Consider the following 26026-nt stretch of genomic DNA (forward strand, 5'->3'; position numbering starts at 1 on the left):
GATGTGGCAGGTCATCGGTTAAGGGCTTTAGTTAGCATCGAAGAAAATAAGAAAAGAGTAGCCAGATGGTATGACAAGAAGGTGAAGATAAAGGAGTTTGCCGATGGAGATCTGGTCTGGAAATTGGTTTTATCGATTGGGACTAAAAGTTCAAAGTTTGGAAAGTGGTCTCCTAATTGGGAAGGTCCATATCGGATAAATTAGTCTGTTCCTGGTAACGCATATATTCTAGAAACCCTCGAAGGGGTTATGTTTCCTAGAGCATTAAATGGAAAATATTTAAAGAAATATTACCCTAGTATCTGGATGGATGCATAAAAGTATAAGTGCCGATAACAGTCCTATCGGCTAGAATTATGCAAGGATGTCAATGTCTCATAAAGTGTCGATACAATAAACAAGATTACAAGTTCAACAAGGATTGGATAGCTAATATCGCACGCAGACGAATCTGCTCGGCTTCCTCCATTTCTTTGATATCGTCATCGGCAGTACCCTCCACAGGCTTGAGTTTTTTCTTTATGGCCAAAGCTTTGCGAGCCTGGATATCTCTTTCTTGCTGAAGGGTTTTGATGGCATTGGGTAGCTGGCTTTCTTCTTGTTGAGCATGAGTTAAGGCTGCATCGATTTCCTTCAATTCAGCCAATAGAGCCATCTTCCTTGCTGATAAATCCAAGATTTTCTGCTTAAGTTCAGCACCCGAAGTCTACAAGTTGCCGATGCCCTTGTGCTTCTCATCGGCAATTTGTTTCAGTTGTAGCATCTCTTCTTTGAGTTGAGCCTGAGCTGCTCTATCGGCAATACGTTGAGCAGCCCGTTGATATTGTAGTTGGCGACTCTCTAAATGGGCTGCTGGGAAGAGTACTTCTTCAACATCGGCAGGGACCTGGCCACGGATTGTTTTGAAAATTGCCTTTGCGGGGTCTGAGTCATCTACCAGTTGGGCGGTATCCTGCTGTAGCAAGTTCAGGAGAGCTTCCAACCTGGACTTAGTTTCTGCCGATATTGTTCCCAGTGCAAGGGAAGAACTTGTTTCCTCTCCATCATCGTCAGAGATGTCAATAGCGAAGGAGAATAGGCTATTTGGGGAGTCTTGTTCCTGAGAGAAAGAAAAGGAGGTCGGTTAAGGATAAATATGAATATTGTAAATCAGCTAGGTTAATCGGTTTACCTGTTTCAAGGCAATTTCCTGTGCTTGACTGGAAGAAACAACCTGGAGTGTGCCGTGTGAGGGATCGGCTGAGCTTGCCGATGGGATGTCCTCTGTGACTTCATCAGTGGTTGGCTCTTGAGGTATGATGACCGATGACATTGGGGCAGATGTAGGGATCGGCATGGACCTTTGTCGTTTTGGCTATGCCTCGGCATCTGTTAAAGCTTTGCGCTTTGCTTGGGCATCGGCGATGATTAGCTGGGGGCATCGGCACTTGTTGGTTGTGAAGCTTGGACGTCTGGTACGCTTGCCGATGTACCCAATTGTTGCTGCAAAACAAGTGTAAGGTATGATATTTAACGGATAAAATGAGAAGTCAAGAGAATACCTCTGAAGGTTTGTCAAAAGAAGTGGTGCTTGATATCGGAGGAATTGCCGATGACGATCCAGTGGCAGCTCTTACCCCCTGATGATTAATGTTAATACAGTTTGTAATCGGTATAAGTAGAAATAAACAAGGTTGTTACCTTGAATGCCTTGACCAAGGTTGTAGCAGTAGCCGATGGAGTGGCCCTAACTGTAGCCAATTTGGACTTAGAGGTGATGGTCTTGGTACGGATCTTCTGGTGGGTCAAAGCAGTTAAGGTGGGGGCGTTGTAGCCGATCAGTGATATCGGGGAAGCAGGCTGAAGATCGAAGGGTTTCCCACTTTTGCTCACCGATGGTGCTGGGTTGTTAACCTGTCATAAGAGAGTTACTGATATATGTAGGGAAAAAGCAAAAAGGAGTTAAAAGAAACTTACTACGTCGTCAGGGATGGCATATTCAGGGTCAATCATGTGCCGATATGTGTGAGCAGAAGTTGCAAACAGTTGTTCCTTCCACTCTCGCCACCATTGCTTGTATGACTCGGTGATGAAGGATACTGGTGTCCAGGTGGATATATCAACATCTGTGGTATCAGCATCGGGGGAGAGTTGTACTACCTTGTTCCAATCTATTCCACAGGTGATTGTTTCCCTATGTTTGATCACATCAGCAAAGCAAAGTTTGATTGGCAGTTGCCCAAAAGCCAATTGACGGGATACTGCCGATGGGTTGTAAAATTCATATGAAATGTTGGTGTTTTTCCCGCTACCAAATGTATTTACTGGAATTGCCCTGGGAGTAATGATGGCCATCATGAGTTCCTTATCCTGATTCAGGGTGTCATCGGCAAAGTTGAAAAGAAGGGGAAATCTGTTTTCCTCGTCAATATAAGGTACCCAGGCCCTATGATCACGAGAAAGACCATTGTAGAAGTTTTGGAAGAATCTGCCGATCTGGTCTTCATTGGCCTCTGTTCCAGGAAGGACAATTATGGCTTCACCAAAATTGAGGGGTGAGCGTGTTGCCGATTCATCATCCCCAAGCACATGGTCTTCAGCAATTTCTCGTGGGAATTGTTGGGCAAAAAAGTCCCATTGCAAACATTTGTGCATATGGGCATTCAGCCACATGTTGATAAACCACCACGGGCCTCCTAGGTTGCCGATGGGTTCGCCAAGCAGAAGTTTCTGAGACACTTGATGAAGAAGATGATAAGTGGAGCTCAAAAGGTGTCGGCCAAGAGGAAACCTTACACCATTAGCCAAAAGTTCAGCTGCGGGGAGGAAGGCGTTGGTTGGTCCTACTGATCGACCACAGAAGATAAATTTTTCTAACCACATATTCAAGAATGTGGCATGTTCCCTCTGGTTAAGTGTCCCAGTCTTCTGGTATTCTTGAATGTATCCCGTCCAACCGCCGATGTTGCGGGTATTCAACCTGTATTCAGATTTTCTACCATAAATGGAGCCTTCATCGGCAGTTGAAATATCCAAGCCAGTGAGCATGTGGACATCGGCAAGTGTAGGAGTAGCTGGGCCATGTCCAAACATAAAAGTGTTTGTTGTGTCTGACCAGAAGTAAGCAGCTGCAATCATCATCGATTCATTCTTCTGCATATCGGCAATAGATAACCTAATGCATTGGTCTAACTTTCGTTCTGCCCAGTATACTTGCATCGATCTATTAACCCTTAAGTACCAATCTTTCCACCCTTTGGTGGTTTTGGGCCAAGATTGGAATGTGTCTTTCCATAAATTCAGAGAGAAATTTTGGGCTCTAAAGGGGATTCTGTTAACCTCTGCATTAATCAGATCGGTTGGATCTGGGTTGCCCATTGGTCCTAGGCATTGGACATGCGGCTGATCAGTTGGAATAACTAATTTGTTGCGCAGTTCCTAAGTTTGAAGGATCTGGAGAACAAAAGAAAGGAAAAATCACCAACTGTATGGATTTGCAAAAACTAGGGGAATCAAAGTAAAGGTAATGGAAGTGGAGCGAACCGCGGGGACGTCGAAGTTGATTGCCATTATCTTGAGGAAGATGAGGGCACGAGCCGGAGACTTGAGGTAACGCTGGAGAAGGGTTCTTGTTGATTGAGGTCGTGCAGTGGTTCGTCGGAGTCGCCGCTGGAAAGAGAAAATGTCAAAGATTGGAGTCTGAGGGTAGAAGACGAGTGTTCCGGAGGAATCTATTTATAAGCCGCTTAGAGTAGGGGTATTTTAGACTTATCTCTATGCCGTGCGCATGTAGGTCGAAGTGGTTCAGATGGATATGGTAACTGTTCGCATGATAATCAGGGGATTGTACAGATGGGTTGATGGCAAGTAATCATGACTTGGAAGAGATATCGGTACAGGATATTTTAATTCTGAAAATGACAGCATTATCATATTAAGATCTTGCCGATGGGTTATTGTTTCGGTATCTTAACCATAATCAAGGCAAGAGTGGTTGGCGATTGTGCGATATTTACTGAAGTGCGTGAATCAGGATTAGATTTGATTGGATTTGATAACAGATCAGGTTTTGGCTTGGAGAATGAGTTATGGTAATCTGGAGTAAATTTCGGAGCATTAATGGTTTTATACTCCAAAATTGGGGGGCATGTGTTGACACCATTTTTTGCACGTGTTAAAATGATCGGAGTGGACTAATCGGCAAGGGGAAAGTTACTGTATACTTTGATAGCCGATGAAAGCCAGCTTGTAAAGATGGTTGCCAATAGCTGGTGATGCCGATGAAGGGAGGCTTGAAGACTACTGCCGATGAAACAGGGAGTATGCCGATGAAGGAAGACTTGAGGACTACTGCCGATGAAACAAGGAGTATGCTGATGAGGGAAGACTTGAAGACTATTGCCGATGAAACAGGGGGTATGCCGATGGGAAGGAGGACGGTGAGATTTCCATCGTAATTGAGGCGGACAGGGAAATAGATAGGAGTTGATTTCCTTTTCTATATTTGTTAGAGTATGATTCATGTAAGAGTCACGTGTTTCCTTAGATATGGGCTTGGTGTCCTAGTTGTGTTTGGTTGTGTCTCTTTAGATCAGGGTATAAATATGGAGTGAGGGGCAATGTAATTAGAGATATCAATTAATATCAAAACCAATTTTTACTCCCATTTGCATCTACTTACTTTTCGGCGACTTCGTCAATTTGCATTATTTTCTCTTTACGAGTTCTCATTGATTCGGCGAGCTGCATCGCTTCAGTGTGACCTTCGGCGATCCTCGAGTTCCGCGTGAGTACCTCTTGGCCATGACTTCCGGGCGTATCGCTGTTGTCAGGACCAAAGTGCTCGTATCTTCATCCTTGTCGATTAACAGGTCAAATCGACTGGCACGCCTTGGATATCGATTCGGGTATTAGCCCTTTATGTTTGCAGATCCACTTTTGCATCAACAGTTAGTTTCATAATTTCATAATCTACGTGTTAGTACCACTATTAATCATGTTTGCAACTTTTAAATTTCATGGTTAGATTTAATTAAATAAATTGCTATAGGAAATCCCGTTTAAATCATAACTTTCGCGTTTTAGCTCCGTTTTTCATGAACTTCACGTTGCCGTGATCATAGCGAGATGTAGATTCTTTTCATAAACATTTTAATTTGTTTTCTATACTGTTGGTGTACTGTTCTAACTATAGTAATGTTTGCTTTGCATGAATGTTCCTAGAATGTTGTATGTTGCTGTGTTGGTCGTGTTTAGACAGTGAGGAGAACGTTGGTGACCAGGAGTACTTTGACGACTAGCAGGATCAGTAGGAGTTTGCTAACCAAGGCAAGTATAGCATAGGCCTACCTTGATGTCCTATTCGCTTTAATCATTCACTCATGTGCATGTGTCTAACTTTGATAACCATAAGGACATCCTAGTCATTTGATGACATGTTTCCTTGACTCCTATGGGTTAATTGCATATGGGTAGATTACTAGCACTCTAACTGAACATGGTCTATACAATGGTTAATGGTTCTATGCAACTAAAGGTAAAACATGTTTTATAATAACTGATCCATAGGGCGAAGGAGCAAATGACTTTCGATCATATTGCTCTCGGCCCTCCATAAGGACTTATCTGTCGGCAAAAGCTAGGACTGACAGTGCAACCGTGAGAGTCATATGGCTCTGACTTTAGCTCAATAATAGGATCTTTTCTAGCTTGTTAGAGGTTACCTTTAAGATGTAAAAGGGGCTTGCCATGTTGGGTATAGGACTGCCTTTGTTCCTATGTGTATAGCCGCGATGGATATGTGCCATAGGAAAGGGGGGTTCCTACATCTGCCTGCTGAGGAAACATAACGGCCCTAACTTGTTAGAGAAACCTATGAAATAGCTTCATAGTGTACCCTGCCCGGTCACCTTGGCAGTGACATGGGAGTAATTAACCCGGGCATATGGGAATCATGACTCGCGGTGAATGTGCACCACCCCTGCAGAGGGTTACAAACTATTATAACAGCCGTGCTCACGGTCACGAGCGGCCCGAAAAACTCACAGAATAATTGGTTACTCATTGTGGTTCAGTTATGATGTTATACGATGATAATATGATGCAAATGATTCTGATATCTGATTATGTGGGTATAAATGGGAGCTTAAGCATAACTTGATAATACTTGATAATAAAACATTGACTTACTAAAAGTGCTAACTGCAGTAAACCAGTGTCATCCTTTTTGAGCTACATAACCCATGTTATCTTGTTAAGTACGGGAAGTACTTACGCTTGTTTACTTTCTATATTTGGATAAAAATCCCGGATGGGTAACAGATGACAACGGGTATGAGGAGTTTCCTGAGGATTATTAGGCTTGTGGTCAACCAGTTGACCTTCCCTGTGATGGAGTTCCATGAAGAGTTAACATTTTATCTTTCGCTGTGTTGTGTAAGACTATATGATATTATTAATCGTGATGTAAGATACACCGTGATGATACTTTTTTTGAATTTGTCGACTTATGTGTGTGACTAATCTCTGGGCACACATGAGCTTTATGCATTCAATTTTATCCTTAAAATTGGGTGTGACATTAACATTATTACAAATATCATTCCACTAGAAAAGAGCAAAACTAGTAAACTCACTAGTAGCAAATCTAACCATATATTCTTCAGGGACTTGATGGGAGCTAAATTTTTTATCTACAGCCATCTCCCAATCTAAATATGCTTTAGGATTAGCAGAACTAGAAAAAGGAGGTATATTAAACTTGGTTTTAGAGAAAGGATCATTATTACCTTGGTTATTACCTCCCATACCACGTCGGTTAAAGTTCAACCGATTACGGTTACGTGCATCCTCAGCATGTCATTGAGCTTCGGCTTCAGCCTTCGCGTCGCCATCATCCTCCTTAGAGAGATCATCATCATCTTCTTCATGACATGGTTCAGGATGTCGTTGTTCAACATCTTCAATCCTCTTGGCCAAGTTGGTGATTTGTTGAAGGATCTCATTGAACTTGTCATCAAGAACGGCATGAAGCTCATTCTTAGAAACACAATCATTGAAATCTGTAGGTGTGTCCCCGTTTCCTTTGCCGTTGCCTTCCATTTTTCCTGACATGGTTAGTAGAAAGAAGAAGATAACACCAATAGTATTATCCCTACCAACTACTTAGGTTGTGGACAAGGAAAAATAAGGCACTTAACTCTCAAGTGTCTTACCACAGTCTTACAAGTGTTCTTACCAAAGCAACAGGCGGTGCAATCGGTCGGTGACTATGATACCGTTGTAGCTTGAGTGTAACAGTTGCAAGGCGAACCTGTACTTGGTTAGAAGAAAGTGGAGCTTGAACAGGCATAATATAGTAGCAAGGAATAGCAAAATTCGCAACTGAATAGCAAAGCTGAATAAGTATCCCAAGTACTTGTCTTAGTTGCTGGCCTACTCACGTTCTAAGTACCAGATGTATTGAGTGATGTGAATAGAAGGAATATGATTAGGAATAAGGCATAAATCAACACACGCAAACATAGCTCAAATGGCGCTCTCTATGTGCTCCTCTAGATATTGTTCTACTTTTGCCCCCTCTTTTTTCTCTATTTTTGGGTTGTTGTTGTTTTTTTGGGATTCTTTGACTTTTCCTTTTTATTTTTTGATATTTTTTCTTCACTCAGGAGCATAAAAGAAGTAACCACATAAAATATGAGCTTAAGCAAGTGAAAGCCATGGCCTATAGAAATTTCAGAAGACGTGTTCAAAATCAACAAAAAGCTTGTGACCACCAAAAGAGGATCTTGTGACCAGTTTTTGACCAAAATAAAAATCTCCGACCCCATCAAAGTGGGGTTGGACAGATCTGAAATTTTTTCTGATTGATTTTGATATATGGAACGTCGAAATCTGAGTTCATATGCGAAAACTAGACCAATTTTACGAACTAACTCCGAATTAGAGGACAAAACGGAAACAATGCGCGTAAAAATTGGTCACAGCAATAAGGATTTGATGGAAACAGTGAAGACAAGTATAACAAATGAGATGGCAGGGACTAGGGTTTGATGGATATAAAGGAAACACAGCAAGACTTGAAGGTGTTCATGGATTATGATGAAAAACAAAGGAAGAAACGCAAACTGGACTAAAAACGATATAAAACCAGCAACCAGAGCTTGACCTAGGGCACAAACTCAACCACACAACACATAGATGAAATCGCATGGCACAATGAGGCTATAGGACAGGGAATATGTGGTGGTGTATATTTTTTTGGCTTTTTGTGGACTATAGGTAATGCAAAAATACTAACAATCTAAAGGGAAAAACAAAGTTATACCTAACGGGTAACAAGGGCTCTGATAACACTTGATGTAGACTAGGCCTGATCTTCCAAAAGGTATGATAGCGTCGATTGGTGGAGACTCGATGTTCATGATCTAGGCTTCGAACCAAGATTGATTCGGACCTCCGCAACTGTTACACCACTGCTCTGTTGGTTATCAACCATGCGAACGCGATTGACCTCGCCGAGAAGGCTTTCCTATAAGCGAATCAAAAACACAAGCAAGAACGGGATGAACACAATCTAAAATTGCAAATAAATATGAGACTTATGATAACGAGAAGGAGTTCAAGACTTCATTCAAAAGGATTAATCGTCATAGGAGAACAAGATCAAGAACTAGGGCCCTGGTACACAGCAAGCAGCCTTGGCAGCACAGTTGCAGCAAAACGATGTTTGTTTCACAAGGAAATCAAGAACTAAACAAAACCCAAACCCTAAGGAGAGCGACGGCTGTTATTTATAGAGTCTTGGGTGTCACCTCCCTGGATGCGCCCCCTAATGGGCCCAAACACGATACACGGTCAAACAGACCAAAAGACGGTGTCGCAGCACCCTGGTAGATTCGTGACGCTGACTTGTTTTTATGATTCCTGATGATTCCAAAGGAATTTTGACGTGAGACCATTTCCATTGACTTTCTTATCAAATTAGCTTTCCAACCATATGTGGATCATTGAAAACGGAGTCCAGATGCGTCCTGGGTGACCAGTTTAAGGCAGACTGGTCCTGGAATCCAAGATGGGCTCCAACTTCAGTTGGACTAGGCTCCACCATGAGAAAGATGAATTGGACACCTATGCTGGACCTCCTCCTCTCCTTGGCTTGTATGTGATGAAGAAGTGATGTCCTCATCACCTTGCCCTTGTACCGGCCTTTATTAAAGACCACCTCCTCACCGGAGGTGTGGTTCATGGCGACGTCGAGCAGGTCGCGGGTGGTCTGGGGCTTCAGACAGCTAAGCTTGTGAATCAAAGACTCATAGGTTGTTCTGGAGAGGAACGCGCTGATGATGTCCATGTCAATGACATCGGGAAGAGAGTTGCACCACTTTGAGAACCTATGGATGTAGTCTCGGAGGGACTCATTGGGCTCCTGCTGGTAGCTCTTGAGGTCCTAGGAGTTCTCCAAGCGGATATACGTCCCCTAGAAATTTCCGACGAAGATCCTCTTGAGGTTCGCCTAGTCGCGGATGCTGTCGTGTGGGAGGAATTCAAGCCATGCTCGAACATGTTCCCCCACATAGATGGGGAGGTACTGAATGATGAAGTGGTCATCGTCCACTCCTCCGGCTCAGTAGGCGAGCCAAAAGTCTTCGAGCCATATACCGGGGTTTGTCTCCCCAGTATACTTAGCGATGTTGGTAGGTGGTCGGAAGCACTGTGGGAACGACGTTCTCTAGATGTGTTGGCCAAAGGCCTATGGTCCTAGGCCATCCAGGCTAGGACTTCGGTCGTTGGGTCGGCAACCACGCCTAGGGTGCGTCTCACTAGTCCACTGGATGGTCCGGCCGGAGCCCGTGCTGCATGCTCTCATCACCGCTCGATGGACGTCATCGTCATGCCGAGCCTGACACCAGTTGTTGATGATGCTGCGAGCATCTCGGTTCAGCCTAAGGCATTCACGCATAGACGGCCAGTGTGGAACAGGCACCGAGTTAGGCCACGATGCTGCCGCATCCTCCTGTTCCACGCCTAGTGGCTATGGCGGTGAGCAAATGGAGTGACTCATCTGGTGCGTCCCCACTCCCCTGGTGGGGAGAGAGGCCGTGAGTTGGTGTTGCGACGTAGAGCTCTCCGTCTGTTGAACGGCGGTGGTTTACACCAGTGCCCAAAGGTTCCAGTGGACCACCTGCTCCTAGGGGTCGATAGGCTCTAGAAGGGCACGTAGAAGCATCGCTGCAGCGGCGATGTTCTAGCCAACCTGAGCGAACTGTGGGGGATTGTTCCTCCCATCCATGATGTTACGCTGGACCTGATGGGCGTGACCTCGAGCGTCGCTCGCCGGGTCATGTGCACGGGGCGCAGTGTGTTGCGCCGAGCGCGCCGGTGCAGGTGGTGGCTAGTTCTGCTGCCTTTGTCATAGCTCCTTGCCATGCTCCTGCGCACATGCGAGGGCCTTCGCATGAGGGTCTGGAGGGGTGTGGGTCTATAGAGACTCTGCCACCATGGGTGGCTATCCTGGAGCATCTGCCATAGCGCACTCCTAGGATAGTGGGTGGCTTGGTGCCATGACGTCGCCAATGCTGGAGCCGTCGCTCTCAACATCGTCATCCATGAGGTCATGGAAAGAGGCGGGAGCATAGCCCGCCATCCCCATGAATTCGGATGTGAGAGGGGGCAGCACCAGCATCCTTCAGAGCCCCTGGGCATACGTGTCCACAGGGGACATGAGGCTGTAGGGGAACTGGTCATATGGCGGTCGTGGCAGGGGAAACTGGGTCCCCCCAAAGAGTCGGCGGAAAATATGAAAAAGCGAGTAAAGAATAGTATGTACATTACTCACAGTAGGGTTTGAGCCCAGCGTGGGCTCGAAGCGAAGCGCATGTGCCTCATCCGAGAGGTTGCCGGGTGGCCCGGAGCTGACAGAGGGTGCTCCTCCTCCGATGGGCGCTGGGACAAGTGTCTCTCCATGGAGGTGAAGCACGTCGAGCCGGTCGGTGATAAAGTCTAGGCTTCCAAAGAGGAAGGCCTGGGAGGGCTTGAAGATGGGAGGAACCCAAATCCCAACAGGTGGGAGCGTGGGAAACTCCAGCAAGCTGAAGCGAGTCGAATCGCTTGAGCCCACCGTGCCATAGATGGCGGAAAAGTGGGCCATCTGATGACCAAAAGCGTGAACGTACGGCGTCTTCCCCACGGACGGTGCCAACTACTGGTGCGAAAAGTGACTAACTCGTAAATATTTATAGTTTTGTCGTACGTTGTGATCAGATGTGGTCTAGCACTCAATGACATAGGATTTATACTGGTTCAGGCAACATGCCCTATGTCTAGTTTGAGTCAGTCGGAGACTTTATTACTGAGCCAGGTGCTCAATGTTTGCTATGGAGTTACAAATGAGAGGGAGTAAGATGGGGGGTATCAGAGGTCTGGTCAGACTCCGAACCGAAGGGCCAAGAGTGATGGGAGCTCGGACATGCGCTAGGTGTTCGAACGTATGCTTTATCTAGCTTTAGAGTTCTAGAGCCAAGCACAGAGAACTATATGAATTGTTTAGGCAAATCGTTGGTTATTCGAATCGTCCGGATCATCCTTCTTTTGGAGAGAGCGCATTCCCTTTTATAGATGAAGGGGACGTCTTTACAAGAGAGAGAGAGAGTGTGAGAGAAAGAGAGAGTGTGTGCTACCTAGTCTTGTTGCCCATGCTGTCGGGTACAAGACGGTTTATCGGCGCCCATAATACTATTGATGGCTAGATGCATGTGGTTGGTTCCACCATGTTCTTCTGGTATGGCAATGTTGGGGCCTACCATACTGTAGGTCAAATATTGGCGCCTATAACACTATAGGTGTCAGGTCATGTCTGGAAGGTCATAAAGTACCCTTCTGACATGACTTGACAATACTGTCCTGCAGGTGTGCAGGGTACGATCCTTGTTATTGCGGTTGACTGGAGCGCCCCGCCTTACTTGCTCTGTCTGTTTCCTGGGTCCTCACCAAGCGGGCGTCCCCAGTTAGTCGTTCCCTAGTCGGCTCCGGCCTCCCGGTCGAAGAAGAGCTATAAGCAGAGGTCCGATCGAAGAAGCGGGTCGAAGTCAGAAGCGAGCGTCGTCCTCTCCTTTGCCAGGCCTTCCGGTCGGAGAGGTGGGCCATAGTCAGAAGCAAGTGTTGTTTCTCTTCGGCCAGACCTTTTGGTCGGAGAGGCGGGTTAGAGTCAGAAGCGAGCGCCGTTCCTCCTCGGCCCGGCCTTCCAGTCGGAGAGGCAGGCCAGAGTTGGAAGCAAGCACCGTTCCTCCTTGGCCAGGCCTTCTGGTCGGAGAGGCTAGTCAGAATCAGAAGCGAGCGTCGTTCCTCTTTGGCTAGGCCTTCAGCTCAGAGACTCGATCGCCCTTCTGGCCCATCGTTAGGTTTTTGGGTCGGCCTAGGAGTTGCGCGTCGTTTGCAACGTCGTCTGCCGGGCCGAGCTTTTACTGGGAAGTAGGTCCATGAGGGACCCCAGGTTTATGAACCCGACAACATCTATCTCAGCCAACAGATTGGGTTTTTTTATTCTTTTTTGGTGAGACTAAATTCCTAGCCCAACCTCTAAGGAAACGTCACAGTCTCCTAATTTTATTTTGCCACCGCTCCATTGGTGGCTGACCCCTATTCTCAGATTTCCAAACCTCTTTCACCAGCTTAAAGAAACCATCCCTTGTTAGCCAACCTAGTTCGAATTTAAAATTCCTAGTGTTGCCTCTGTGAGAAGGTTCCCCTCCATCTAGCAATAGCGGTGTGTGATCTGAGATTTCTCGTGTAAGAGCCTGAACAGAAGCTAGCGCAAATTTCTGTTCCCAATCTGTTGTTACCAAAATACGACCCCATGTGTATTTCCTACCCGTCATCTCTAGCTCTCTTAAGTTCAACGTTTCAAAAATAGCATTAAATAACATTGGCCATTTATTATTATATCTTGAGTTGTTCTTTTCTGACGGGTTCCTAATTATATTGAAATTGCCCCTACTAAGAAAGGTATATCCCCACAGCTAGTACACGCTCGTACTAACTCTGATAGAAAGTGTTCTTTGTGCTCCTCTTGCGTTGCGCCATATACATACAGAAGGGCCCATCGAAAACCATCTACTTTATTTTTTATGACAAACTTGATATGGTAATCACCATCCACAATATTTTCTAGTTCAAAACATCCTTGATTTATCCCCATTAGCATCCCCTGGACATACCTCGAGGACACCGCCAATGCCAGACAAAATCCGTCCCCGCACAAAAAATTTTCAGACACTGAGTCGAGAAGCTATTTTTGTTTGTTTCTGATAGTGCTATGAAATCAAGTTTATTGTCCTCGGCTACATCATATAAGAACGTATGTTTGGCTAGGCCACATAGACCTCTACAATTCTAAAAAATCCCTTTCATTATAACAATGTTTTTTCCTTGCAATTGAATTTTTGCTGAGGAGTTTCTTTTTCTTTTTACTCTTCGCCACCTTGACAGGTACATCTACAAGTACTCCATCAAGGTCCGCATTATTATCGTCCATCACCTCCTCCATTAAGTCACCACAGAGTCGATTGATAGTGGAGGTGTCAGGATCGATCTCATCCTCAAAATTAATTTCATTGTCAATGTCATGCTCGGCCTCAAGTTTGCTAAAATAACTAGAAGGTATCACTCTCTCTTTCTCAACATCTTTAATTAAAGAAACAGAACTAAGCACTAAATTTTCATTGTTGCCCAAAGTAATGCCCACTCCCCCTAAGTTTTCCTCAATACGATTATTAGAGAAAGAACAAATTGAATTTGTAAATGCGTTACCTTGGGTAACCTCGAGGTTCTTGACAGCAACTCTTTTTTCTGCCTTCTCAAGAGAGTGTACATCAGCCACGCCCGTATTCCGCTTGCTGTGCCGCACTGGCGTAAGTTCTCCCTCTGATAGCACCGCCATTTTCATGACGGTCCCCATCTCTTTAGCTGATCCCCCATCAGCTGACACTCCAGCTCCTAACATGGCATCGAGAAAGGCACCAAGGTGTTGTTCACCGTGAACAACCACTTCTTCTGCAGTCCCATCAAACTGCCCCACTGAAGGCTCCAATTGTTCCTCACCATTCACTATAGACGGCTGATTGGAAGATGCAATTTGTTGTGAATCACAAGCTGTAGCCATAGTAACCATGGTCGGCTTGTTTTGATGTGCCGCCAACCCCTTCTCTGTACTCTATAGCGTCCGATCCGTGGAGCCATTCATCCCCAAGTTCTCCTCCACCGTGGTCTTCGGCTGAGCCACCATGGCCGAGCCCGACGGCTTGCTGCCTGCCCAGCCGAGCTGCGGCAACCGCTGCAGCAAGCGTGCTGGAGCCGACAAAGATCCAAAAGAGCTAGACGGTGCAAGTGATGCTGCATTCCTCACATTCACCGAATCTCCCTTTTTAATTCCTACAAAATCGCATGCTGCCTTGCTGAGCTCATTCTCCTCTCCTAGCAAGTCTTCCTCTGAAAAATCTGTCCATCTGTGCCTCAGGAACCTTAGCTTCATTTCCAGTCATGCTGTTCCTCTTTGCATTCCCAGCACTTGCATCTAATATATTATTGTCCCCATTGTTTTGTGCCTCCCTCGTCTCAGTGTCCTTCGCTGCACCATTGCCATGATCTTCACTGTCGTTATTCTGAGAGTTCCAAATGCTCCGCAACCCAATATTTGGTAAAAAAGGTTCAACCTCAAAAATCAATTGAAAGTATCTATTACCAATGATGACATCTAACTGGTCGGAATTGCTTCAGGTTCTAGCACTGCCATTGCAAACCTTCCAAAACTGCTTGCTCTGGTAGTGACCATATCCACATCCTGAGTGACACCAAAAAGAGTTCCAAGCGCCCATAAAATGGCATACTCCCTTAAGATTGTTGGCAGGTTCTTGACTTGCATCCATACCACTGGTAGAGCATGTTCAAAATATTCCTCATCCTCCTTGAATTCTTGAAATTTGAGAGTCACCCCTTCCTTCATCTCGGCATTGAATTTTGTCATCTTTGTAAGATCCCCTTTTGTAGGAAAGAGAACCTTAAACTCAGAGCCATTATACCATTTCACTTCCCATGCAAACGTGTCAGAAACCAGTACCCGCAAAAACACAGCAACATCCTCCTCTGTCAAGTTCTTGCCTGAAGTCGAGACTAGAGCCATTCTAGAATCTTTCTTTGTCGGTTGGATTGGTCCATGCGGAATATGAAAATCGGCAAGTGCATCAGCAGCTTGTCCAACCAACTATGCTATTGGTTTCGGCTGCTTGAGAATCGGGCACCTGCACATAGCATGGTCCTTACTCTTACAAATTTCACAAAAGACTATTACCGTGCATTCGAACATCAAATGGCCTTTCACTCCGCATCGCCTGCAAATCTTGGACGTGGTTGTCTTCTGAACATCAGCAGCCCCAACACCAGTTGTATCAACAGCCAAGTTCTCAACCCGCTGACCACTTGCTCCAGCCGCCGAAGAGGAGCCCTGCAAAATTTGAGAATTTTGCATCTTGTCTGTCTTGACCACACCCTGCTCGGTTGCTGCTGTACCCTTCGCTGCTGTCAATTGCTTCTCAGCACCGGTCACCTATTGCTTCTCCAATGTCGGCCCCGTTTGTGTTTGTGTCGTGGTCGACAACACCGGAGGAGCTCGAGGAATCTGCTGCTGCTGATTCTGCAATTGCTGATGCTACGGCTGCTGCTGCTGATTCGGCACATGATGCTGCTGCGGCTGCTGCTGCTGATTCGGCACATGATGCTGTGGCTACTACTGTTGATTCGGGCATCGGCACATGATGCTGCGGTGGACCATGTGGCGGTGGTCGCTGTTGATCCCGATGTGGGGCGTGCCGCTGGTAATTGCGCCCCTGTTGGAACCCGCCGTTCCAACCATGAACACCGTTGCCACCGAAACGTCCTCTTCGTCCCCGTTCATAATCCTAGCCGAGGCCATAGTTCGGTGGATGATCCCCGAGGTTAGGGTTGAAGCGAGGACCGTTGAAGTGTACGCCATCGTCAATTTCCTGGTTGTAGCCGTACCCGTACCTGGCACCGTACGTAGCCTTGTCGGCCACTGCGCGCACCACCACCACCACCTGTCCGCCCTCCGCCGCGGCCGGTTCCGTATCCCGCCCCTTCCTCCAGCACCACCACCGTTGTTGCCTGCGCCACCTGCACCCGATGTCGCCATGCCTGCACGCACAACTTGAACGTATGATGGATAAACCAAGGAGGGAGTGGCGGCTAGGGTTAGCTTGTTGATTGTGTTAAGATCGCAAGTATCGAGTAGAAAGCGTGATGCCAATTTCCCAGCGCGACCCCTTCTGCGTCCGCATCTGATTAGAGCGCAAGGCCCACGTTGGGCCTCAGAAGTCCCACCCGTCCCTGCGGCTGATACGAATCGAGAGCACAACCATTTATCTAACACAGAAATCGGATCACACTCGATTTGAAATTGAAACGCAGATCGCCGATCACCGTTCCCGACCGGTGTCTCTCTCGTCACCAGTGGTGACGACGTAATGCCTCAGAAAGAGTGCCCTCGAACACTGGCCGATGACCACGCGTATCCTTCACCGCACAAGCACCTAGGGTCATCGCAGGCAATAGCCTTGGCCGCGGCATCTTCCCCGACCACGGTGACATAGACATTCGACGACCATCTGTCAATGGCTTCATAATATTTCGTACAAACTTAACCTTCAAATCCATGGAGGTCGAAGACATAGGTTCTACTCGTCGGCGAATCGACGAGTCTCGCAACGCTAGCTCTGCCTCAATCAACTAGTCCTTGATGAATCCATGAACAACTGCATGGCGTTCCAAGTCTGGCGCATATGGCGATTGAGACGCGACCTCCTCATCGGAGTCATCGTCGTCCGCCAGTGCCCAAAACCTAGACTTTGATCCAATGGGGCGGAGGTCCTCTGTAGGGTCGGGTGTTGGTCGACGACCACAGTCACCGACAAATTTCCATTCGTCGTCCTCGTCCTCCTTCCCATCTTCTTCGTCCAAACCACCCGAAGAACATACCTTTGCATCACTAACCTGTGCACCCGCTTGCCTGTGGAAATCCAGAACCGCCGGGATGCGCGGCCGCCGAGGAGGCAGCCTCTATCGCCCTCTCTCCGTGACTCGCTCGTAACCTCTCCTTCCAAGCTTGAATAGGTATAAATTTATAGGAGAGGCTCCATGGTCCGAGCAGCAGTAGGAGGAGATCGAGCCCAACACCGCCCTGGTGTTGGATCCACCCCTGACTGGCAATGCTCAAAAGGCGGAGCATGAATCTATCCATGTCTTAAAACTGCTAGTATAAATAGATAGATGTATTTATACTAGCGCGGGAAAAAGGAAAATAAAAAAGAAGTAAAAAATTCAAGTGTAATGGAAAAGAATTTCAACCGAACGCCATATAGCAATACTACATTAGTTTGTGGGGATGTCTACATGACATGCGTTTGTTTTGTTGGTGGCAAAATAGCCAGGTGTTTAGTGCCACCAAAACAACCGCCTAAAACGCAGTGCAAAAAACGAGTGTTCCACTAGTATCAAACACATGGATCACAAGCTGACGGCCAGATTTGTTGTGCTGTTCTATTGGATCACAAGCTAATCTGCACCAACCCGATAAGCTTTGTTCTTTGTCATTTCGAGCGTGAGTTTTTTTTTTCTTTTTCTTTTTTTTTGCAGACAATTTTGAGCATGAGTTTACAGTTGTTACTGTAATAAAATTTTTTACAGACCGTTTGGCCAACATAACGAGTCCACCTCATTGAGTTATCCAAATAAAAAATAGAGCTTGATACATACTACCTCCGTCCCAAAATAAGTGTCACTAAAAGTTTGACTAGATTTGTAGAAAAAAATTAGCAATATTTGTATCTCACAATAAGTTTATTATAAAATAGATTTAATGATCTATCTAACGATTCAAACGATATTAATTATGTACTAAATAAATACTATTTATTGTATGTATTTGGTCAAAGTTAAAAATATTTGATTCCTCGAGAAGCGAGAAACAACACTTATTTAGGAACGGATGGAGTACATAAAAGCAACTCCAAGCGCCTCTTTATATCCATTCTAAATAATATTTTTAAAAACCTTCTTAAATAATATTTTAAAAAGTAGCAATATTAAAAGATGGCAGCTCCAATCCATAGCCCCAATCGATATGCCAAGTGTGATCACTAATTGATATGCCTGCTACGGTCCTAATCAGAAAATAACAAGAACACAACAAGTTGTCGATTCGGGAAACAATTTTCAAAACAACCCCAAGACAACAACAATACAATAAAGTAAGCTGCCAAATGCGGGCAAATTTTAAAACATCCCCAAAATAACAACAACACAACAAAACAAGCTTCTAATTCAAAAGATAAATTTAAAAAACGACAAAGCAATAACAATACAACAAAACAAGCTGCCAAGGGGGGGGGGGGCAAATTTTAAGAACATCCCAAGACAACAATACAATTAAACAAGCCAATTGTGGGCAAATTTTTAAAACATCCCTAAAAACAATACAATAAAACAAGCTTCTAATTAGATGATAAAATTAAAAAAACAGCAAAGCAACAATGATAAAATAAAACAAGCTGCCAACTGGGAGGATAAAATTTAAAAACAACCTCAAAGAAAAAAGAGAGAATTCCTTATTTGACACTGAGAAAATGAGTCGTTCCTTTCTTGGCCCTGAAATTTTCTTCGTTCCCTATTTGACACTCACTTCAACTTTCATCCCTAATTTGACACTACCGTCAAATATGTTAGCTAACGGTGTTAACTGGCTGTTAAAAAGACGTTTTTGCCCCTAGAAAAAAAAGCGGCGAAGCAAATTTGAGAGGGAAAAAAAACTGCGCCCACCTCTGATGCATGCGCCCAGCTGCAAAAAAAGGCGCAGGTTTTTTTTCCCTCTCAAATTTGCTTCGCCGCTTTTTTTCTAGGGGCAAAAACGTCTTTTTAACAGCCAGTTAACACCGTTAGCTAACGGATTTGACGGTAGTGTCAAATTAGGGATGAAAGTTGAAGTGAGTGTCAAATAGGGAACGAAGAAAATTTCAGGGCCAGGAACGACTCATTTTTCCAGTGTCAAATAAGGAATTCTCTCAAGAAAAAACAATAAAACAAACAAGCTGCCAACTAAGGGACAAATTTTTAAAGACAACCCTAAGCAACAACAATATGACAAAATAAGCTGCCAAGGACAAGTTTTTAAAACAACGAAACAAGCTTCCAATTGGGAGAATAAAATTTAAAAAACAACCCCAAAGCAACAACAATACAATAAAACAAGTTGCTAATTGGGGGACAAATTTTAAAAACATCCCCAAAGCAACAACAATATTGCTAATTGGGGGATAATTTTAAAAACAACCCCAAAACAACAACAATACGACAAAACAAACTGCAAACTAGGGGACAAATTTAAAAACAACCCTTAAGCAGCAATAATATGACAAAATAAACTGCCTAGAGGACTAAATACAAAAAGCATACAATATTAACGAAAAACTTTAAAAAACAATAAATGCAAATAATCTTCGGACGTCAACACATACTTGAATCTTTTTGAATTTAACCATATTTATTATCAGTTGTCAGCAGCAACTGTACGATCTCTAGTTAGCCTAGAGGGGGGTGAATTGGTCTGTCAAAACAAACACTCATACTTTTATCGAATTCTACCTGCGGCACTGCCGCTCTGATCTCGCGGCACTGCCGGGACAGAACAGTGACACTGTCGCACCTACAGACAACTTCGAGTCATAGTTCAAAATCAGTGAATGTAAACTTAAATCAGAGAAATTTCTTAGCTTCCTACAGGTATGAGATTCACAGATCGAGAGCTAGAAGTGGTAGGAACACAACACACAAGTAGATCGACCACAAACCCTAGAAATTACCTCAACAACAATATGAAATGCAAATGATGTAAATCAAACACAAGGTGACACGATGATTTAACCCGTGGTTCAGCTCGCCACCGAGGCTTGCCTACGTCCACGTTGTTGAGGTTAGCCACTAAGGATTAGGGCTTTATAATCCTTCCTCATTCTCAAGTCAAGAGACTCAACTCTTGAGATGAGGGGTGAGTTTACTAGCTTCAAGAGGTGGTTACAAACCTCTCGGGACTACCACACAAGTTGGCAAGCTTTACGAGCAACGCTCTAGCCGGCTAGAAGCAAAGCTCCAAGAGTAATAAATACAACCGTCGGCCAAAACGTGAACCAAGTGCTTATTTGAGTTGGGGAATCAAAGGATCTACTCTCTAATTGAGTTTGGGACCTTTTTCTCTCAAGGATTGATGGGGAAATCAAGAGAGAATGCTTGAGAGTTCAAGGTCACCAATGGAGGAGAGAGAGAAGGACACTCTTCTATTCTTAGATGAGCTAAATAAGTGGGAGAGAGAAGAGAGATGTTGGGAAGGAAGGGGAAAGGTATAAGTACCCCTAGTACCCAACGGTCACTTAAGTCGTGGTAGTGCCACGGCTCAAGTGTGGCAGTGCTGCTCTGCGGCAGTGCCTCTCTCCATGTGCGGCACTACCGCACCAGGCAAGACAGTAAAGGTAAGAGTGAAGTGTTAGCTATCTTGGCTGAGTAACTTAGGATGTATGTGTAAGATTGAGCACTTGGTAACACATGTTAGCTTAAGCATTGTGTCCCCATTTATAGTACGGCTTTTCTTATACTCAAATTCAAAATATAAAAGAATTTAAACCTCCTTTAAGTTTGAAGCCAGCAACATTTGTAATTGGGGGCTCCTCCATTTCGTGTAACATCCTCAAATTAGATTCTTTGCTTATGATCTCGATAAATCTCATTAGTTCTCTAATTGCGTGGTCATTATCACCAAAACCCACAATTAGGGCTTGGTTGCACTTTTAATCTCCCCCTTTTTGATGACTGATGACAACCCAATTAGAGCTTACCAAGGATATAAAATGAATACTGAGATTTTCAAGCCATGGGTGTAGAGCCTCCCCCTAAATGTGTGAGTGGAGAATTGAATTCTCAAATTAGCGTAAGAAGCCAAAATTCACATTTTAGTAAAAGTGATGGGGCTCCCTCTACATCCATGCTCCTGTGGGGTGCTGCATACTGTGTCAGGTATGTAGACGTGATGCAAATGACAGTTCATGCACAATAAGTTTTTCTATAACAGCTGGGTGCGGCATTGTTGCTCCAGGGTATGGTACTACCACACTTGCTGTAACAACACAGATAAGAACAGACACCACACAGCATGTAACACATATAAAGATATATATTCTAGCACAATTTTATCACCAGCTACAGCACAGATTAATTCATGTCCATATCCCACACATATAAAGTACTTAGATAGCATTATTACATAAATAGAGTTTTGAATCATCTCTCAAACTCTCAACCTAACGAAGTCTACTCTAAACGGATAAGAACAAGAAGCTCCAGCTACAGCAACCTCCCCTCCATGGCATCGAAAAAGTTGTCGGCCCCTCTCTAATTTCTCCCCTATTGGCATAAAGAACCAAAAAGAGAAGAAAAGAAAAAAGACCAACACTCACTCCTCATCTTCTTGGATGGTGTTCCAATCGACATCATCTCCACCAGTAGCTCCACTAGCACCTGCAATATCCTCCTCCGCACCATCATCATCATCGGAGGAGGAGGAAGAGGAGACCACCGCCCTCCCTTGGTGATGGGTGGTAGAAGTGTGATGCTCATGCCTGGTGCTTCTCCTCATGGACTGCAAGGTGGAGCTCAACCTTGTGTGAGGGTCAAGCTCTGGCTGCTCCTGCTCCTCCTCCTCATCAGCCTCTAAATCTGTGTCGGAGAGGCTACTGAGGTTGTCAAACCTCGGTGGTGACTGTACTAGAGAAAGAGGTGGTAGCCCTACACGCTCTCTAGCCTCTCGGTTGGCTTCATGGTTTTCTAATCGGTCCTCATATGAGGTCCTCGCTGCATAGGTGCAAGTGGTGAAAATGGCCTTAATCCATCTCCCAAACTTCTCCATCTTCTTTTCCTTATGGGGCCTAGAGCGAGAGGACTCAGGAACGTCCTCAACTGATGGAGAGCGTCTCACTACCCTGCTAGCACCTGAGGCTTGGGTCTTCTCAATCTTGTAGATGGTGTGGAGACCATCTTTATCAAACTTGTAACCGATGACCCTCTCAATCATGAACATGAGATAGGGGGCATAGGGCATCCCCTTTCTCCCATCCTCCATGGCATTCCTCAACTCATGCCACATGAAGCTAGGGACATTGAACCTATCACCTCCAGGAGCAAACCTAGCAAGCACATTTCTCACATAGCCATTAAGATCAGAAGCTGCTCTATCCTTGGGATTTATTGTGTGCCTGATCAGATTGTTTAGAATATAGTAGTAGCTATTCAAGCCACTAACCTTACCAACTACACTTCTCCTATCAATCCACATATATGCAATATCATGGATCTCAGCTCTAGCCTCATCATGAATATAAGTGAAGCCCCGGTCCTCCTCTCCAAAACCGAGGATCCGGCTAAAAGTCACAAAGTCAATACTATAATGTTGTCCCTCAGTCATCCAGTGAATCTCACCAGTGTAGATGTCATAGAAGAAGGTGGCATAAAACTGGGCTAGCACTTCCTCATTCCAATTGTACCAGAAGCTCATGATATCAGTGAGGCCAAATAGCTCACAAGCCTTGATCACTTTGTTGAACTCAGGCTCATTCTTCCCCTTCATCTCCTAGATCTTGACAATCTTTGACTTTTTGGAGTTGAAAATCACTGAGGCATAAAAGTTGGAATGAAACTCATTCCAAAACCTATAGTCCACCCCCAAATCCTTTGGTTGCTCATAAGGATTGTTCTCACGTGCTTCTTCCAACATCTTTAGCTTTCCCACATAGTTGAGCACGGGATGAGCACGTGTGTCAACGGGACACCTCATGATCACTTCCTCAGAATACTCTCTGATGTAATCTCTGTCAAACTCCTCAAGGTGAGGTGGAGTATCTGGGCAAGCACCTAGAGGAATGGTGCGGCCAGCCCTCTCCAAGTTCTCCTCCTCCTTGATCAACTGATCCCTTCTCCCCTATCACTAGCATCCCCTCTGCCTACTGCATTGCTGCTACCCCCTATGGTTCTGCCATGACCACGATGAGGCATTTGCTTGTCATGAGGCTCGGTCATCTTCCTCTTCCCCCTTCGGTCATCTTTACCTCCGAAGGCCATCTACGCAAAAACATAGACCAAAATGAGAAACTATACAAATGAAGAGTATAAGTTACCCTATAAAGCAAGTTAAATACTCAAGAAGAGTCAACGTGCAAGCAAGAGAAGCGACTGAAGTGGTACTACCCCTAGACATGCGGCACTACCGCGCCTAGGAGCGGCACTATCGCACCAGCTATTTCACCAAGACTGTATTTTGCATCTTCTTGTCTACTGAATTTACTTTATAATTTAACTCCTAGCCCACTAAAAAATCTCAGCAAGTATAGTTCTATCAAGAATATGGAGTCTTACAAAAGATAGGTAAGACAACATCACGTTTAACTTAGTGATGAATATGGTGAATGAATCCAATCATTTCATAGAGTCATTTATGGAATGCTTGATCAAATCTGCATGGAATGCAGTTCTAGTCGAGGCACTGCCATTCCCAGCATGCGGCACTACCGCACGGATTGGAAATACTCCATCCATGAATCGTTGTTATGATTCAATTCATCCATCACATTCACTTCTAAACCAGTCAAGCTGTTACTAGAAACCTATATCTATTATCAAAAGAACTCCATAGAATAGATCGACAAGGTTAGGGTTTCACCTTGGTTTTCATGGATTGGGGAGGAAAGGGAGAGAATGGCTCCATTCATGAGCTTCAGCAGTTGTTGCCGATGAGGCAGAGTGCCAGCAACCGGCGTGGCACCGCCAAAGTGTGGCCTAGAGGGACGGCGATGGCATGGCGATGTGAGGGCGGCGCTAATGCGTGAGACAAGGAGAGAGGAGCCGTCGGCGTCAGGTGAAAAGTAAGGAGAGGGTTACCCTAGGGCTAGAAGAAAAGTGTAGGGTAAATGGGCCCCCACGGTAACTACTGTCGTGGGCTGAGTTTCGATTAAAATTCAAAGTACGGCACTACCACATGCCACCCGCGGCACTGCCGCAAGGCAGGCACGGCACAGTCGCACTCCCCAGACCAGCAAGATTTAGCTACTAACTAAATAACTCTATATATAGGATATGGACACATATCTCAAGCACACTATGATCAGCAGCAAATAATCAATACAAACAACAATCATAATGCACTTGTTTCTTATGATAAAACATTTTATGGCACAATATTTAAACTTTTGCAATTCATTTCTCCTATCCATGCTTGTTCATCAATCAAGGTGTGCTATAGTTCAAACCACGTTACGAGAATCAAGTATATTTAGCTCACTACGCAAAGCACAAAACCTTGACTCATCGAGCGGCTTAGTGAAGATATCGGCTAGTTGCTTTTCGGTGCTCACATGGTGAATTTTGATATAACTTTTGGTTTTATGGTCTCTCAAGAAATGATGTCGGATGTCTATGTGCTTAGTTCTTGAGTGGCTTACGAGATTGTTGGCGAGCTTTATGGCACTTTCGTTGTCACACAAGACTAGGATTTTGGTGAAATGACATCCAAAAATCTTGAAGGGTCCAAAGTAGTTGAGCACAACATGCACTGGCTACAACATACTCGACTTCGGCGGTGGAAAAGGGATATACAATTTTGCTTCTTAGAACTCCAAGACACTAAGGACTGTCCAAGGAATTGACATGTCCCCAAGATGTTTTTCGATCTACTTTGCAACCAGCGTAATCATAATCCAAATGCCTAAGTAGATCAAACTTAGAGCCCTTAGGATACTACAAGCCAATGTTAGGATTGTGTACTAAATATCTCAAGATTCTCTTAACGGCCACTAAGTGGCACTCTTTTGGGTTAGCTTGAAATCTAGCACATATGCACACACTAAGCATAATATCGGGCCTAGATGTGCACAAATAAAGTAGAGAGCCGATCATAGAGCGATATACCTTAGTATTCATGGCTTTCCCTTCATCATTGAGATCTAGATGTCCATTACTTGGCATGGGAGTTTTAATAATCTTGGCATTCACCATGTCAAACTTCTTGAGCATATCATGGGTGTACTTCATTTGGCTAATGAAAGTTCTATCCTTCACTTGCTTGATTTGAAATCTGAGGAAGAACTTTAATTCACCCATCATGGACATCTCAAATCTCTTGGTCATGATACTACTAAATTCCTCACAAAAAGAATGATTAGTACTATCAAATATTATATCATCGACATATATTTGGCACACAAATATATCTTTGTCGACTTTGTGAGTGAAAATGGTAGGATCGGCTTTGCCTATTTCAAAGCCTTGTTTAAGTAAGAATTCCTTAAGGCATTTATACTCTGCTCTTGGTGCTTGCTTAAGCGCATAGAGCACCTTTTGGAGTTTATAGACATGGTTGGGAAACTTGTGATCTTTAAAGCCCGATGGTTGCTCAACATAGACAAGTTCTTGAATAGGGCCATTGAGAAATGCACTCTTCATATCCATTTGATATAGCTTAAAGTTGTGATGAGCGGCATAGGCTAAAAGTATTCAGATTGCTTCAAGCCTTGCCACCGGTGCATATGTTTCTTCAAAGTCTAAGCCCTCTACTTGAGTGAAATCTTGAGCAACCAATCTTGCTTTGTTCCTTGTCACCACTCCATTCTCATCTTGCTTGTTGCGGAAGACCCACTTGGTGCCAAAGACATTGATATTGGGTCATTCCACCAAGGTCCACACTTGGTTTCTTTCAAAGTTGTTGAGCTCTTCTTACATGGCCATCACCCAATCAGGGTCTCCAAGTGCTTGTTCTACCTTAAGAGGTTCCAAAGAGGAAACAAATGAGTAATATTGGTAAAATTTTGCTAAATGTGAACACGTTGTTACCCCATTTCGAAGACTCCCAAGGATGTTGTCAATAGGATGATTCCGTTGTATTATTTGCCTT

The 26026-nt window shown here is 44.7% G+C and overlaps 1 protein-coding gene across 4 annotated transcripts; it reads right to left on the reverse strand.

The window, feature by feature from the left end:
- Positions 1-326: 326 nt before the first annotated feature.
- On the reverse strand, positions 327-16467 carry LOC136485606 (uncharacterized). Of its 4 annotated transcripts, none has more exons than XR_010766540.1 (7): positions 13786-16467; positions 6768-8509; positions 1957-2173; positions 1681-1893; positions 1542-1619; positions 1172-1482; positions 327-1099 (listed from the first exon to the last, which is right to left on the reverse strand). XR_010766540.1 is itself a non-coding variant. In XM_066482539.1 (7 exons), the coding sequence occupies exons 2-6, from the start codon at positions 6784-6786 to the stop codon at positions 1408-1410; spliced, it is 507 nt and encodes a 168-aa protein (XP_066338636.1). In that variant the 5' UTR covers positions 6787-8509; positions 13786-16467; the 3' UTR covers positions 327-1099; positions 1172-1407. The 4 variants fall into 4 exon arrangements, 2 of the variants coding, with proteins under 2 accessions (XP_066338636.1, XP_066338578.1); XM_066482539.1 differs by having other exon boundaries at positions 1957-2078; XR_010766555.1 differs by lacking the exon at positions 1957-2173.
- Between the last annotated feature and the right edge of the window lie 9559 nt (positions 16468-26026).

This window comes from Miscanthus floridulus, chromosome 1 (assembly GCF_019320115.1).
Source record: "Miscanthus floridulus cultivar M001 chromosome 1, ASM1932011v1, whole genome shotgun sequence".
Lineage (NCBI taxonomy): Eukaryota > Viridiplantae > Streptophyta > Magnoliopsida > Poales > Poaceae > Miscanthus > Miscanthus floridulus.